Source organism: Neolamprologus brichardi, chromosome 16 (assembly GCF_056152115.1).
Source record: "Neolamprologus brichardi isolate AB-2024 chromosome 16, ASM5615211v1, whole genome shotgun sequence".
NCBI lineage: Eukaryota > Metazoa > Chordata > Actinopteri > Cichliformes > Cichlidae > Neolamprologus > Neolamprologus brichardi.
The window spans coordinates 4,648,969-4,667,165 of NC_142119.1; the positions used below are offsets into that span (position 1 = coordinate 4,648,969).

The 18,197-nt window shown below is 41.6% G+C and overlaps 1 protein-coding gene and 1 non-coding gene across 2 annotated transcripts in view; both read right to left on the minus strand.

Annotated features, from left to right (window-relative positions):
- Positions 1 to 316: 316 nt before the first annotated feature.
- trnas-aga (transfer RNA serine (anticodon AGA)) lies at positions 317 to 398 on the minus strand. The gene has a single exon. It is a non-coding gene; the product is annotated as a tRNA-Ser (tRNA).
- Positions 399 to 3,522: 3,124 nt separating this feature from the next.
- Positions 3,523 to 18,197, minus strand: part of tmeff2a (transmembrane protein with EGF-like and two follistatin-like domains 2a) — a 135,941-nt gene continuing 121,266 nt past the window's right edge. Inside the window, exons 7-10 of the mRNA XM_006793694.3 lie at positions 17,116 to 17,172; positions 16,813 to 16,939; positions 6,491 to 6,649; positions 3,523 to 4,372 (exon numbers count right to left, since the gene is read on the minus strand). Of these exons, the coding sequence (XP_006793757.1) occupies positions 4,276 to 4,372; positions 6,491 to 6,649; positions 16,813 to 16,939; positions 17,116 to 17,172 (440 nt within the window). The 3' untranslated portion in view covers positions 3,523 to 4,275. The remainder of the gene's footprint in view (positions 4,373 to 6,490; positions 6,650 to 16,812; positions 16,940 to 17,115; positions 17,173 to 18,197) is intronic.

The window sequence follows — 18,197 nt, forward strand, 5'->3', positions numbered from 1 at the left end:
ACAAGAAGGCTACACGTTAATCGTGACTGGATGAGTCAGGTCCAAAGAAAATCAGCTTTAATCCTTTTTCAGACCTTTTTCCATGCAGCAGACGTTTTGACATAAATAAAGACAGGTGTTACTAATCACATTTATTAGAACTCTGGGCTTAAATAGAACAGCAACTACAATGAGGTTATTAGTAATGCCAGTGTTTTATACTATTTCATGTCAAACAGGTGCCGTGAAATTGATGCAATGACAGAGAAACATAGCGGTTCTAGTAAGCTGTAATGATTTTTTTACGTCCCTATTGCTGGTCTTTAAAAGATCAATCCGTTGTCGGCAGGATTCGAACCTGCGCGGGGAGACCCCAATGGATTTCTAGTCCATCGCCTTAACCACTCGGCCACGACAACCGCACAAACAAGTTCAATATAACACATGAGTTCAAATAAGTCCGTGGTTCCACTTTTTAGTACAGCTCATCAAACACACACTTTCTCAGTGATGTTACCGCATCTGTCACGCGGCTGTGTACAGAAGAGGCGCATGCTGAGGTCAAGTTCCGGTGAATACAGCGCCATCTGGTGGCGGCTGATACCTGTTACTGTTAAAACAGTTTTTAAAAAGTGCCCGTTTTAACTCAAGTTTTCTTTTAGTCCTTTATTATCTAATTGGTGATTCAATGAAAAAATTGAGAAGACCCGAATTTTACAATAATACAACAACACGTGAAACAAAGTCATCTCCTCAATAAGCAGATTCACCAAGTTTCTGATCAAACTGACCACAACTGAAAAAAAATAATAATAATTACACTTAATACATATTTATATATTCACAGTAACAAAGAGTAACAAAAATATTTTTTCTCTCCTAGTTTTAGTTTATAGTTTAGTTTTAGGAATCAGGTGAAAAAAATCCCATACTGTAAAACAACAACAGCTGAGCAAACTCGTACTGAATTCATTGTAAGTGTATATTAATATAATGTTGGCGTATCAAAAGTAAAAGCATTCAGTGCAGAAAGGAACTCATGTAAGAGTAATTAAAACCATCAGTAATTATGTTCATGTGTCAGTAGCTGATGTAGCACTGTATAGTACTGCTGTTGTGGCTGGATAAGGTGGGTGGAGCCTAATTTACTACTCTCCTTCTTACCATATGCGTTTAATTAAAACTCAGATTTTAGAGTAATTTAGTAAATAATACCCTCCTCAAAAAACTGAAGGTCACACGTGGCACTCTGCACCAGAGACAAAGATGTTTTGATTCCTAACTGAGCAGACTGATATTCCTGAACTTTAACTGACTTTGTGATAATCTAGTTTTCTCTTAATAAAAAAATAATAAACTTTTTAATTAGTTTATAATACCAGATACAGCGTTGAATAAAATTTTATGAAAGTCATAGATATGTAATTTATTCAATGCAAAAAAATTCCAATATGACTAATAGTGTAATTGTAAAAAAAATAATAAAAGGCTTTATGTTAAAATTTGGCTTTGAGCTGTGTTTGGGGTTTTAAATTCCCTGCTTCACAAAGATGCAAAGGGTTGCTTCCCCTCATGGGAGTTCAGCTCTAAGAAGCAAAACACCGTTTTCATTCTATAGTTATCCTAATGCTGAAATGGCATTTTATTTTACCCCACCTCAGGTCTTTATTACTTTCTTGAAAGGTAGAGATCCTGCCACCCATCAGCACTTCACAGTGTTTTGCCATCTTTCTTTAATTCTGTGTGATGGCTTTTTTCTCTGTCTCATCAGAGTTTGATGTATTGATGTCGATGTGTTCATTTCTGATCTGTCTACTTGTGTTTTAGATAGAGCTGATGTAGTCTCCACAGTGTTATAGAGTTCTGTTCACTGCCAAGTTAGAAACTTTCAGTCTGGAATTACAATCGGACTTCTGACACTTTCTTGTAGTTCTGATGTTTCCTGCTATCACAGTGCTGCTTAGTGAGCAATGTTCTGCTGGAAGTTTGAGGCAGATGAATAATGACTGCAAGCTGATTTGCACGAATAAGCCTCTGATGAGTCGATCAAAACCACTGTTATCAGTCATCTGAGTGTCATCTGAATAATGGAAGGGAAATAACTCACGGAAATCTAAGCTCTTATACAAGGAAGCCAAACCAAAATGCAGACCCTAAATCTCTCTATGCCATTTCCCCCCTTTCCCCTTTCCCCTCAGGGACAGCTGCTCCTCCCTGAGCTCAGTTCAGAGGTCAACTTAAAAAGAAGTTCCTCCTCCCCACTTTTGACAGGCACATGCTCAGATTTGTCAGAATGTTAAAGTTTTTACCCCTTTACCCTGCAATATAAAGTAGTATGAACTGGCAACTTATCCATCCATCCTCTGTTGCTTCTCCCGGTCTGGGTTTTGGGGACAGAGATACCCAGGCCTCCTTTGTCCAGCCACCTTCTCCAACTCCACCTGAGAGACATAATCTCACCAGCATGTCCTGGATCTACCCCAGGACCTTTACCCATTTGGAGATGCCCCAAACAGCTCAACTAGGAGGTGTCCAGAAAGTAATCCTAGTCAGATGCATTGAACCACCTCAACTTGCACTGTTGAGTAGTCTACTCTGACTCCCTCTCAAAACACTGAGCTCCTCAACCTGTCAACTTGTTTGGTCACTACCCTCCGCGTGCAGCCATAGATGTGCTGATCTGATAGTGAAGCTACAGCTTCACTTTCGTGCTCAGCTTTCTGTTCATCATAACAAACCAACACAAGATCTGCATTACTGCAGATTACTATTTACTCATCCTATAGAACTGCAATCACAGCACAGGTTTTTGTGTCACTTTTTCTATGTGGTACAGCTGAGTGTGAAGCAGCTGGTTTGAGTTCCCAACTTTACCTGACTGATGATTACCTAATGATACTGATTACCTGACTGAGCAGATTGGTGTGACGTCAACAGTAACTCGGATCATTGTGATGAAGAAACAGCTAAGACAAAAAGTAAGGCTTTCAATCTCTGAGATTATCTAAGTTCCAGCCTCCACCGATGGCCATGAGCTCTGTGTGCAGAGTCTACTTCAGCTACCACAGGGCCAGAGGTGGGGTACACCTATATCCATCCCACATTGACACAAAACAATTACACAAATGAAGCTGTCACATGAGAAAAAGTGAGATCCAGATCATATGCAGTATGTGTATGACCAATCTATCCTTTAAAATGGACTTAAACTGGCCTATTTTAACTAAGTCTGAATAAGGTAAGAGTGATGTGTAGTTGTGGAACTAGACTGTTGCTTCATGTCGTAAAGAGCCAGGTGAGGTGATTCCAAAATCCAGTCAGGATGCCACAGGCATTCTCTCCTTGGAGATTTACCAGGCATTTCCACCTGGAAGGGGGACACTGGTGTAAACCAATAACTCACCGTGCCTCAGTATCCCCCAGGAGAAACAGGAAAACACTGAGAAAAATGGATGGACGGTGATACAGATTATGATTATGACACTAATAAACACTACCAACATGTCACTGCTTCATAACAGACAAAGACCGACACAGAATATGTTACATTTCGTGATATAAATTATTTATTTACATTTACAGAAAAATTACCCCATCAAGACAACGTAGTAATAACTATTGGAAATAGAACCCAAGATACAGTAGCTGACGTCATCGTCACAACCGAACAGAGAGCTCTATAATAACATTGTGCCCTCTGTCAAAGGTCTCCTATAACACAAGGTGCAAGGCATCACGTGTAGCCCCCAAACCCCCCCACCCCCCTCCCAGGCTGAACACACACCTCATTAAAAGCCCGATACCCTGCTTTGCACTACCCCGATTTGCTTTGTACCCCTCATCTACAAAGAACAGACACCGGCTAGCCCACCTCTACCAAAGTGCACACATCTAATACACATTCACACACACACACATTCAGTATCCTCCGCACCCCCTCCCCCTCCCGAGTCCTCATAGTTTGTGTTTTGTTTAGTTTTTTTCAGGAAAAACCTTCAGAAAAAGGTGCAAGGAGACACATGGGCAACTGGAGGTAGGGGGCTGGCGGCGGCGGTGACTGATGACAGCATTTCTCCAATGTGCAATCATCGTCACCTCACTTGTGTGCCAGCTCTGTCTTTGCTTTGCCACCATCCTCCATGGACATTCTTTGAGTTCATACTGGGAGAGAGGGCGAAGAGTGATGGGAAGCAGATGCTAATTTTCAGGGTTGGCCTACTTGGGGGCGGGGAAGAAACATCTAACGCCACAGCGCTCCGTAACGTGGAGGGGGGATTCTGTCTGGTGCGTCTGGGCTCAGATCAGTCGGGTGGAGGCGCGCATGGTATTCTCTGAACTGAAGTGGACATTGTTCTGCTTCTGCCGGTTGATCCTGTTGGTCCGTGGGCACTTCCTGAAACACAAAATCACGAAGAAGATGAAGTACTGTTTTAATATTAATCTAATAACTCAGACTTTAAAGGGAGAAACATGGATGGCAGACTGCTGCTTTAATACATGCAGATGCTTTAAAGCAGAGGTCCCAAACCTTTTTCATGTAAAGCACCTGTCAGGGACACAGATGTTAGCACACGATTATAATGACCACAAGAATTCATGATACACACAATAAGACTGAAAAATGAGTAAAAATCACCTTTTTAAAAAATGACTACAGTGTAGAATGTAACAGCGCCAAGAAATTGAGTATTAAAAAACAGAATACTAAAAATAAAGTAACCATATGTTCAGGTTCACTATTAATAAGTCTGAGTTTGGGATTCATGTGCCTGCTTCTTTGAGGAGAGTCACACCTACTGAAAGGTTTGCATTCCGCGATCGATTGGCGAGTGGTTATTGGCAGTCACTGAGAAATTTGTTAAAGCTCCAGTCACGCCAGGGACCAGTTAGTGGCCCCCTGGCAACCACAGGTTGCTAGGGAGAAATGTATTCCCAGACGACTGGAGACTGAGCAGCCTCTTTGCGATTTGTTTCACCTGTGTCTGATTGTGTGACTGCAGCTACACTGATCTATGCTGCATTCACCTCCAAATGGGGAACATAACAAAGATCCCAGGGCATTGGAAGGACTTTCAAGCACCTCTGATCCCAATTAGACTGCCAGAAAAAGACTGATCCATGGAAGCCCCACCCAGCAACCCCACAGCATCCAAAGGATTCGTGCCTGACTTTCTGGTGCCAAACAACCCAAAGCACTCCGTGTGATTCTGAGTACATAGCCATGCTATTCAGCAATACTCAGCGTTGCTTGCAAAACTTATTGCTGCAAAAACAAAAGAAGCATGTGAAAACAAATCAGATGAACACCTGTAGACAATCTGTAGACAGATGATTTTCTTTTTTAACGGAAACAGGAAAATAACATTTTATAAAATGCTGAATTTGTAGGAAATGACTGACATTTCATCTTTTAAAAATCAAACAAAATATTCTCTTTGCCAATAATTTCATAGGAACCAGAGGGCTTGGGCTCCACAGAAGAAGTTCAAGTTATAAAAGCTTTGTTTGTTCTGTTCATTTTATAAGACAGAAGTAACGAATAATAATAAAAAAAATGGTGGAAACGTGGTATTTTGCAGGGAAGTCCTTTTGAACAGACCTTTTCCAAGTTGTCACAAAATCTCTTACACAAGAGGCAAAGCATATGGATGACCTTTTCCACTTCCCCCTGTTTGTCCTTTAACTGAATGGCAAATCTTTACAACAAACAGAAATCACATAAAACTCCAGCAACATTCATAAAACGCAACAAATGACGCGCAAATTCGATCGGCTTGACAGAGACGGAGCGAGTCAGTAACCGCTGAAACGCTCGCCTGCGTCGATTCGCTTGGAAGTTCATTCCTTTCGACTCGTAGAAGAATTTTCAAGTATGTTTTTGTGTTAAATGGATATCGCTACGCTGCAGGACACATTAGTGTTGCTGTCGCTGTATTTTGTGTTATAAATTCTCTCTTTGCTTCTTTATCTCCTCTCCTTACCCTCTCACCCTGCTCCACTTTCTCATTTCGCCCCTCCTCCTCCTCCCTCCTTTGCTCGGAGGAGCAGTTTTGTCTCGGTCAAAACTCCTTTAAAATCTTTTATTAAATGTCATAAATTGCTTAGGTCAGCCAGAGGCAGACAAGCTGCAGGCTATATGTGAATGTGTGTGTTTGTGGCTCTGAGTGTGGGTGGGTTTTTATAGTGAATACAAAATGCTTATGTTAAAACACTGTCTGTGTGTGTGTGCATGCTGGACTATACAGATATGTGTGGGTTTCTGTGCTTGCATGCACACCTGCAGGTTTTCAGATATGTGTGTGTGTGTGTGTGTGTGTGTGTGTGTGTGTGTGTGCCCCCTGAGAACGTGACAGTACTTTCTATGTGTGCCCAAAACCTCGCTGACCTTTCAGCTGTCGCCTCCATGCTCAGGAGTCTGTAACTCCCAGACACACACAACATGAAAAACACTGCTCCCAGGCTCATTAGTAGGCTGTTTTTGTATATGTGTGTGTGTTCGAGCATGACTCACCTGGTAATGCAGAGCACCACCACACAGATGATGACCACCTGGAGTGCTCCGATGATAGAGGCGATGAGGACATAGTGCAGTTTGCCGGAGCCTGGCACCACATAGAGGACGTTGTACTCCTTGATGTCACAATGGGGGCCCCTAAAACCCGAGTGACAGCTAAGATCACGCACACACAGACGCACAAACGCACAAGAGTGGGGGGAAAGTGAGAGAGAAAGCGAGTCAGCCTGTGCACGGAGTGACAGGTTTATTATTTTTTAGCATTTCTAATTGAAACGTCACCGAGTGTTTGATAAAGACATTGCGGTGGAACGCTGCATTTCTGTGACAGCGTGGTGACTTTATTTTTTCCTTAGCTGTAGCTGTTCAGATGAACATGACTGATGGGGTTTGCGGTGGAAAACGGTTAGCGGCATAAAAATGCATAATGTTCTCTTTGTTCTAGGCCCGTGGGCATACTAATGCTGCCATTATAGATAGTGTGTTAAGCTGTGTGTCTGTACAGAACATACACATGTAGCTGCCACAGTGAAGTGCTGAAAGCAACCAGATGAAAACGTCAAGTAGTGCGATTGGTCAGGTTGGGCTCCTTCTCTTACAAGCTTCTGATATCAGGAGATTAATAGGGAAGACACTCAGGAAATAATGGAATGTAAGAACAGTTACTGCAGGGACTATAATTAAAGCATGATGCAATTCGGTCATGATACATCCATCTTGTGGTGCGGCGCTGGTATCAGTGTGTGAAATCAAACACTGAACGATTAATCAAAGCTTTCGCTGTGGGGAGCTGTGGCGCTCGAGCTGTCATTGACACCTTAGGACAAAAATAAAATCCAGATTTTATTTTAGAAAATAGAAAATAGAAAATCTATAGAAAACCTTCTCAGGAAATGATCTTCGGGGTGGATAGATATTAACTACTTGTTACCTGGGGTGCCAAAGTCATTTAGCTCATCCCAAGTAGGTCACGCCACTTGAGCCACATTTCAAGAAAAGCCACATACCATCTTAAAAAGAGAAAATCTAAAATGTGTCCTTTTTTGATGTAAATAAGCACATAGGTACATATATATAATAAACTATCCGCTTACAAAGATCAGTAACAACAGAATAAGAGATGTAAAAGCAGCAATAGGCCCCAGCTTTTCTACATTCAGTTCATTTCCTGTCATTATAAAGAACACCTGCTCCTTGGATTCATCACTTTACTTTGGCGTGGCCATTTGTTTGTAGCGCTTTCTTTGTGCATAGGAATTTGCTAAGAGTGCTGCCCCCTAGTGGAGGCTAAAGACTCTGCATTTTCAAATGTGCACATTGAAAAACAAAGATGCAAACACAGAGTTTTGTCTTGCAGGTTATGGTCGGGCGAGCTGGTGAGCTGGTTAGTACTTGGATGAGAGTCCACATGGAAAACCTAGGTGGTGCAAAGTTGGGTGACGTAGTTGGTTGAGTGGTTAGGAGACAAGACACACCTTTCTGTGTGGAACTGGTGTGCCTGTGTGGGTCTTTGCCAGCATGACAGCAGCAAGTATGCCCGCTTCCACAGCTCAGTTTCTATGTATTCAATGATATTGTCTCATTTTTCATACTGTATGACAGTTTGAGCGTTGCTATCTATAATTAGGCATCTGACATCTTTATACAACCAAACTCTGAAAACAATGGATAGAAAGCCTGTTTGGTGGCATCCTTGTCACATTTTAAAGAAATATAATTTAATTAGTTTTGAGAGATTTATTCATTTGTCTTTTCTTAACTTAGTTTTCAAATGTATAAACAGTCTGGGTCCAGAGTGTTTTTTCAGACACGTTCAAAGAAAAGACAGTAATGGCATTACTGGGAGGCAAAGTGTGACTGTGAAATACCACATCACAGATCTAAAGTTTTACAGAGGTAAATCAAAGCCGCAGCAATTTTAATTACATCATAAATCCTAATTTCACAAAGATTCATACTCTCTAGCATGTATACATGCTAGAACATACTTGAAAACATGCACAACCAATGTGCATTTTACAACATATCTAATTTATATTAATCTTTTCCATATGGGTGTTGAACGTGTGTCAAACCCTGAGTCCCAAATATTGCTTTGAATGACACCAGCTCCTACTTGAAAACATGTTAGCGTGGCTGTGAAGAGCTCTAGACCTCAGGCTGGGGCGAGACTGACAGCCTTCTCTAGTGGGCCAGATGTTTGGCTGGAGGGTTCCAGCCCACTGGCTGTATGGTTGATACCTCTGCGCTTATTTCTAGGGTATTTTCTGACATCTGACAAAACAAAACAAAAAAATACCCAAATTTCACCACCCTGCAAAAAAGTGAAGTCAAAATGAACAATGCTGGGTTCATACCACAAGTTTGTTTTGCTACGTTTAGTCCAAAATTATTTCAGAATTTAAAAAAGTCCAGCAAATATCAAAAGTGTAAATTAGAGTCCAAACAACAATGACCCAAAAAACATCTTATTGAACTTGTTACTCTCACCTGAAAGTTCCAAAAAACCTGATGCAAAAGAAATGAAGACAGGTGTTGCGAGCTTGGCTACACTGTTGCCTTTGTGTATCAGATACAGCCTGGCTTCCATACAAGGACATGTGGGGTAAAACAGGTTAACAAAAACCCTTTTGTATTTAGAGCATTTTGTATTTAGATGTAGTCTTTTACGGATGCAATCGGCAGCGTAATACTACAGGTTTTGCCAGCTTGGTGTGGACCTTGAGTGGGAAACACACACAAACACACACAAAAGACTAATGGAAATGATCTTTGTCCTCAGAGACGAGCTAAAACAGTCCCCCTTTTAATCTCCCCTTCTCCTCCATCTCCTCTTTACCTGCTTTTCCTGTCTCTGGGGAGGTTGTTACCCACCAACACCTGCACATCCTTGTTTGGCACAAAAACACACACACAAACACACAACCTGCTTCACATTCTCTATCCCTTCGACCTGACAGCGTACGAGATGAACATTGCAACCTTGTTCTGTTTGGGGGTTGTGCTTGGTTTCCACACTCGTGTACCGCACAAACACACACACAGTCACAGACATGCACCACTCCCACAGAGACCGCTGCGCTTTCCTTCACATTAAGACTTACAGACTTTGCCTCGTACAGCCATCAGGGGGCAGCAGAGACCCTCCGCCCTCCCTGGCTGCTCAGCATGCAAAGAGAACGTCTGGGATGATCGAGGTTAGAGAGAAAGTAGAGAGAGATAGCGCCAGCGAGAGACACCGAGACCCCCTGGCTGCTACACTATCAGGCTGTAAAAGATGGCAGACCTGAGAATCACACATGTATACTGGCTTGGTGTGTGGGTGGTGGGTTTTAATATCATTCCTCAGTGTGCCTTTTTGTAAATGCATATCTCTGCTGCCTGTGTTAAGTGTGTTCTGTGTGCCTGTATGAATATGAAATTTGCACCTGTGTGGCCAATTCTCAGCTGGTGTGTCTGTCTGCAAAATAGGGGTGCAAGGGTGCACAGAATTCACGGTTTCGCACGAACTCTGGTTTTAGAGTGACAGCTCGATACACACAGTGAAAGCATCAATTTATTTTCAAAAAAGGAAAATGCTCTAAAGTTTGTAATTGTCCATAATTTCAACGTTAAATGCTGAAGCAACTAAATGCTGCACTCTCTCTCAGTACAGAGTTGGACCGGTTTCTTATGTGAAAACATAGACTGTATATAGTAGATGGATGTATTTGAACCCACCTACTACCATTTTCAAACAGCTTCGATAATTTTAGCTGTGACTGTTTTGTTATTTAGGGCCACAAGTGATCATACTTAATTTCCAGCTAGATAGCGAGCTTTTTTAACTAAGAGTGTTGGATTTGTTTTTCGGTCCTGGAGGTTACGGCTTGAGTAAAAAAAACATTATGGGACATAATATACTTTCAGCTTCTCTCTTGAATGGACCCAGATGTTAGATTTGGTACATTATATATTATATCATAAGCCATGACCTGAACACATACATGAAAAGATATTTACCCTCTTCCTGACTTACTTAAACGGTTTAGATCGTCAAATAAATTTCATTTTTAGACAAAGGTAACCTGAGTTAACACAAAAATACATGTTTGAAAAGATAATTTAATTTATTAAGGGAAAAAAAGTCTCTTCAAAACTACCTGACTCTGTGTGAAAAATTAATTGCTGCCATTGTTAAATCATGAATTAACTGTGATTATCCACATATTTTGCAAAGCTGGGTTTAATTTCAATAGGTACACCCAGGCCTCATCACTGCCAGACCTGTTGAATCGAGAAGTCACTTAAATAGAACCCGTCTGACAAAGTAAACCTCTCAAAAAGCAATTCATAGTCCTACGATCTCAAGAATAGCAGAGAAGCAAACTCACATCTATCAAAATCATTTCTAAGGCTCTGGGACTCCAACGAACCATGACGAGAACCATTATCCAAAACTGGAGAAATCTGAAACGGTGGTGAACGTTTTCAGGAGCAGGCAGCCTACTGTTCATTCAGGAGGTCACAAGAACTGCAGAGTTCATGATTCAGCACAAGAAAGAGACGATGATGATCACCAATATGTTTGAGGAAAATACTCTGTGGACTGTTTAGAGAAAAGTTTTACTTTTTAGAAGGTTTGAGTCCCGTTACATCTGGCATAAAACTACCGCTGCACTTCATAACAAGAACATCATACCAACAGTTAAACATGGTGGTGGTAGTGTGGTGGTCTGGCGAGCTGCTTTGCTGCTTCAGGATCTTGAGGACTTGCTGCAACTGCTCTCTGTCCGACCACCAGTTCATGCCCTGAAACTAAAGTGAACTTGGATTATGTATATCTGAAACACACAACTCCCCGTCTGAATGATGGTTTTGGACCTAAATCGGATGGAGATGCTTTGGTTTAACCTTCACCACCTCCAATGTGGCATCGCTGTGAGATTTGAAAGACTCATTAGCAGCTGCAGTTGTCAAGGGTGACACAATGACTTATTTCATTTAGGGGGCTTTTACTTTAAATTTAAATTACTAATAAATTACTAATAAAGTCGATCATCATTTGAAAACTGTATTTTGTATTTACTTTAGTTATGTTTGCTAATATTACAATTTATTTGATGACATTTTTTGTCTGTAAATACCAACTTAAAAATCTGAAACACAGCACAAATCTTTAAATAACTCATAGTTTCCTCCTTCCACATATAATATGTTTTTTTTTATAAAGATTTGACTGAGCTGGCACAGAATAACTTGCAGCGTCTGTTGCTTTGCTGTCACTTTGCAGATTTTATCAACAATAACAAATTTAATAATTCCAGCAAATGCGCAGTAATAACAGGATAAGGCTTTCAGGGTTAATAAAAATAATAAATCGTTTAAATTGATCACTTTTATATCAACATCATAAATGAACACGGATGACGCAGGAAAGCCAGTAAATCCATCTGCATTTATCTATGATTGAATGTGAGAGTTTCCTAAAGTGTCTGTTATCAGCAGCTGCTTCAAGTTTCTGCTTCAGTTCATGAATCCCCTGCAGCCATCCGAAGGCAGCGGCACAGATATGTTGATACATCTGCAGTTTATGATTAGAGCACAGCAACACCAGAGCGCCGAGCTATTATGCACACTTGTACACAGTTACATGCAAATGACACTAGGCTGCTACAAAGTAACCACACATCCCCACAAATTACTGGTGTAGTACTACATGATTTACTGCTTTATACCACATCTGCACCAAGAAGATGCCTGGATTTCTCTGCCCCAGCTGAGAAATCCAGGCTTTAAATGCCCCAGGATATGTCCTCCCTTTCCTTTACTTTTGGGCTACATTTTTGTCACAAAGAAAATGGGCAGGTAGACACGAGCATTGTACTGCTCAAAGTTCAGGCAACAGAGTAGTCTGTGTGCATACCAACTACAAAACTGAGTGCTTCAGCTGTACGATCACACCCAAAGATGGAAAACTAAAAACTAAAAATGTTTGTATATAACAATGTGACATCTCCATCCATCCATCCTCTCATGCTTCTTTAGCTCTTCTGGGAGCATACGAAGCCATTCCCAAGCCAGTGTGTTCTGAGTCGGTCCAGGGACTTCTCATAGCAGGATATGTCTGAAACACTTCACCTAGGAGGTGCCCAGGATGCATCCAGATCAGATGCCCACAGCATTGTGATGGAGTCCTTTCGTTGTGGAAGAGTAGTAACTCTACTCTGAGTCCCCCCCCCCCCAATGTCTGATCTCTTAGGTTGAGCTTCGACACCTTACAGAGGAATCTCTCTTCCACCATTTGTTTCCATTCTCATTCCGTCCATCACCACCCAGATAACCTGACCACAGGTGAGGGTGGGAATATATCAACTGATAGACTGACGGCTTTGTTTTCATGCTCAGCTCGCTCTGCAACACAACAGACAGGAACAGCTTCTTCATCACTGATGACTGTGCTAATTCATCTGTCAGTCTCTTGTTCCATTCTTCCTTCATTCATGAACAAGACCCCAAGATACTTACATAAGATATTCATCTGTGTGGGGTAGCAACTCAAGGGCAACCAGTAGTCAGCACTCCACCCTTTTCCGGCCGAGAATCATGGCCTCAGACTTGGAGATGCTATTTTTCACCCCAGATGCTTCACACTTGGCGGCAAACTGCCCAGAGAAAATGTTTATTAGCTCCAGGTGTCTTGAGGCGCTCTGGCTTCCTCCCAAACTCCAAAGACATGCATGCGAGATTATAATTGGAGATTCTGAAATTGGTGTGGATGTGATTGTGAAGATGACTGGTGACACTCTGTCTCTCACACTATGACAGCTACAATAGGCTCCTCCCCTCTGCGACCCTGAACTGGACAACCAGTTGAGAAAAATGGTGGATGGAAGGATTTTTTGACAGCACTTTTATTTGAGTGATTTCGTTTTGTTTTGCAAATGAACGGAAACATGATAATGGAATTAACTATTATGCTAATTTACCCAGTTATTTTACTTCAATTTTCAAGCAGTCATTAAACTATTAAAAACTGAACAGTTTGTGACTAGTTCTAGTCAAAAAATATATATTACACTTGTTTACAGCGCCACATTGTCAGATGTAATCCACCTCAATTCTCATAAGATGGCAGTTTGCAGACTAGCTCATTAAAGAACCAAGAATAAGAGGCCAGCGCGGGCCGATAATTTCAGAATGCTGCAACTGGTGCTTCTTTAGTGCTCTACAACAGCAGCATTCTCCCATATGATATAAGCATTTGGAATTACACACTGAAAGTCAATAACTATATGCAAATAAGAGTATAGTTAATTTACCACCAGTTATTGTAGACTTTCAGACTCGTAAATTGTTATAGAATATGTTGGACGTCAACAGCTGTCAGATCATTACAGCTATTGAAAAAGTGGAACATCTATCTCACTTGGCCTGTATATTCTGTGTGTTAGGGAGTTTGGTGGTGTTTACAAGGTGCTGCTCCATCATTGGCGTATACATTAATGCGAGGGAGTATGCCTGCTACAGTAAAATAGACTACACCACTGCTCCACATACAGTACAGCAAACTGGTCTGTTGGGACTTTTCATTCAGGTTATGATCAGATACTGGATTACAATATTTTTCCAAATAAAACCTCCTTTCCAACTCTCTCGTTTAGTAAAAGTTAAGTGCGTTACAAAGCAGTCACGGCTGTGTTACATTTCATGACACAATGTAACCATTTATGATGTGAGCTGCAGTCGAATTAAAACTCAAATCGCATCATGTAACAAGTGATGCAGTCGTATACTGCAAATTACTCTGTTTTTTTTACAATTAATTTTTTACTGTAAGTTTCTGCCATCATTATACAAATTCAGTAAAACCAATAAAACACACGCCATCTGCACTTCTGTGGCCGTGCGGGCTTAGGCTGTGCTTCTCTGCACTGTGCAGACAACAATATGACTTCCCAGAGAAGTGTCTTTGGAGTTGTTAAGCTATTCAGGGAAAGGAAAATCACTGGCATTCTAATTAAATTATTTTTCTAAAGCGTTTTATTAATTGGGCTCCATTTACTCATGCTTAATAACCAGGATATTTAGAGCGCCTTAGGGTATTATTTTCAATACTGTGAAATCTCGATACGTTTTTGTTTATCAAACGACCAAAAATAGCAGGAAATGCACTGATTTCTGTCCAGTGAGGTAAACCAGACTCACTGCCTTTATTATAAGTGGCTCGCTCATCCTCAGGAGTGCACCTCCCCAAAGGCTCATTCTAAGCTGAGAAAAATCCCTGCTTGCCTGTGAATAGCAGAGCTGCAGCAGAAGACAGAAGCTGACACTTTTTTAAAAACTATAATCACAACCCTCTCTGATATGTATATATCCCCCTTCAGCCTCTTACTGTGTGCTGTATGGATGTGAATCACAGTCAAAGGCGTGATTGCAGATGGCACAAAGTCTGTGGGTCCAAGACCCAAAGCCCACCGCACACCGCAAAATAAGACCCTAGATCATAAAGCATGGGGATGGAAACACCAGCATCCTCATTAAGCAACAACAAACCCAACATGGGATTAATTTGAAGCAGTGCAGCACATTTGACTGGTCAACAGCCCGTCCTACCATTACAGCAGGAGGGATCTTAAACACTTCTCGCTCTCAGCGCACTGGCTTATATTCATTTAAAATAAGCAAGGCTGATTAAAAAATAAATTTGCTCCGGCACTTGCCAAGCAATTTCTAAATTTTACAGCTGATTAGCCGTCTTACATTCCATACTTCCTGTTAGTGTCTGCAGATCACACAGAGAGAGAGAGGAACAACAAATTTGTGATAAAAACGACAGAACGGGCCTGAGTCATCTCGCTTCATGTAGGGTTTGTTTGTTTGTTTGAGTGGAAACCTAATGAGTACAGTATGCTCGACTGATAAGTAGAAAATGGCCAACGCCCTGATCGTAATAGTTAACAGAAATATAAAATTGATGACGGGAAGCTTTTTAAAATCCATTTCTCTCATTATAAATAATAGTTAATACCATCTACAATCCTGAATACTCTGCTAAAAGTACATCATATTTAGCAAACAATGGTGGGCTGGCTAGCTTTTAAATCAGAATGTCAAACTTGTGTTCAAATGTCGCAACTTGAAATGTCACATGTGTACCTTTGCTTAAGACGCAAACCACATTTGTTGTCAGTCTCACAACACACCACCAACAGGCTTCCTCCACTAGACACTGACTAGCTCAGAAGCCTGTTATCATTGGTAACCAGCGATAGAGATTGAGTTTATGTGGGAGGCATCTCGTGGTCATGGGAAGACACGAGATGCCAGGAGCCAAACCCTCACGGAGATAATGAGACAGTGGTCAGCTACGTTAGGCACCGACACTAACCTAAAAAACGCCCAAAAATGAAACCAAACAAGTGCAAATATCATCATTTGACATCAAAAATTAAACAGCCTTTTACCTGTTCTGTGCATTGTCTGTGTGACCTGTTGTGCTCATACAACAACAGAGCAGGTAGGCGAGTGTCTGGCTTGTATACTGATCCTGCACATCTTACCTGTGACTTGAACAAAGTTATGTTTTTTTTTTTTTTTTTTTGCATTCAGGGACCGATTGCAAGTAGTTGCAGCAGTTAACTGATCACCCCGAGGCCCACCAAGTTATTTTACAGTTAAATGACCATCCTGCAGCAACCACATGACCATGTGTGGAGAATTTCTGAATTTATTACGTCTTCAGATCTTTGGGATTCTGGCTGGCTTCTGAATGTAAGCGGTTAATGTGAATTTCTGTGCAACAGATTTGCAACAGATGGCAACAGATTTGCGATTTTTATTTTTTTTTTTTATCACACTTAATTGCTGTGTTATCACCCACAGATTGCCTGTAATTGCCAACTTGACCCCATTCAGTGCTAACTAAAAGCAGACGGACTCCATCTTACCGCCACTTTTAAGCGTCATGTCGCTGCACCAAAGTCGCTTTGAAGACGGCAGCTGACTGCGAGTGGTCTTCGAAGCAGCTAATTCAAAAGCAAAGAGATTCCGAGTTCACTGCACACAGACCCAATGATTTTGGTCATGCCTATTTTAACTGGTGTGACTGCAGCATTAATCAAATTCCCAGAAGTGAGAACGCTGGTTTCCTGCAGTGTGTTGCATGTGAGAAAGGAAGCGCACGAAAAAGCTCCTGATTTAATTCTCCTGACGTTGTCCGCTGTTCATGTGCGAAAACATGTATTATCACTTTGCAATATCATTGTCGTTTTTCTGTTTCCCCTCTTCCTATGAACCTCTCTACAACTGTGTGTGTGTGTGTGTGTGTGCATGTGTACCTGCAGGAAGGCTGAGCCAGGACGCTGGGGAACTGACACTCTCCATGGACGCAGTAGTTTTTATAGCGATCTGGACAGGGGATGGACAAACCGCGGGCCAGTCCGTTCCTGGTCTCCTCTTTCTCCCCTACAAACACACGAGACCCTTAAAATCTGCCACTGCCCCTCAGGAAGAGATGAATCATAACAAGTGGGAAACATGAAAGGATGATGAACAGAGGAAAGTCTGGGAGCAATTCTATTTCATCTTTGAATGACAGCACATGTTATGTGCTTATCTGCCACCATCACGGAAGCACTCACCCGTGGGGTCGGTCCGTGCGAAGTGTCCATCTCCGCCTTTGTTCCCAATTATGTCATCTGGAAAGGCCAAAGACACATTAAAGCTGAGCTCAGGTCACCGCAACCTCTCCTACAGCTCCATCGCAGGTTACTCATGCACAGTGATGCTACTGCAGATAAAGAGGACTGAATGTGAATTATCATCTCAACAAAAGGTTCATGTGCCGTGTGCGCCTGTGTGCTTAATGGGTATAAATGTGAGCCATTCTCTTCAAGTCAGAAACCGCCGCCCCTAATGTATTACACCGAACAAAGGCCAGAATGGAGCAGAGTCGGGTGGAAAAGATCAGACGGAATAATGCATTTTTGCTCACCCCATTGACGCTGCATCGAGTTCTACTTTTCACAATGGCTAGACAAAATCACCTTCAAATCATTATCATTTTATTGCGATTGATTTTTTTTCTTTTTTTCAGAGGTCAGCACGATCGTTCCCTCAAACAGAAGCTGTGAAAGCGTTCTTCTGATTCATGACGCAAAACTTGTGGCTGGATCTGTGACTTTGAATTTACTTCTTATTTTTCCTCTTTTATTTATTTCTTTATTCTCAAGAACACCCGAGGCACAGTAAAAGAAAAGAGACTCAGAAAGATTTCAGTGAGTTCAGAAGCTCAAGTCCCGTATGCGTGACATCCACTTAAGAGAAATCAAATGAAGAAAACAAATGAATTTTAAAACGTAGCCAGCGGCGAGACGCTACAAGCTCAACAGACTGCAGCTCCAGTGGATTCAACGAGTATCTGGTTAAATTTGTCTGTGGAGCTGAGGTTCAACAATATCTTCACAAGGTTATCTGTGCTTTTTGTTGCGCCACTGTAGCAGAAGCCGTTTCCTAATAGCATGAAAGTGGAGCATAATCAGCCATCTAAGTGCCGGGGTGTCACTGTGAGTCCTTGCTAACATGAGGTCGTCTCAGTGCCTCCATTTCATCCTATTCGTCTTTTTCCTTGATTGAAACAGAATCAAACGGGGTGGTCTGACCCACAGGACATAACATGAGGGAATACAGATTTCTGTTTGTGTTCCAGAGCTCGTTAGCCCTG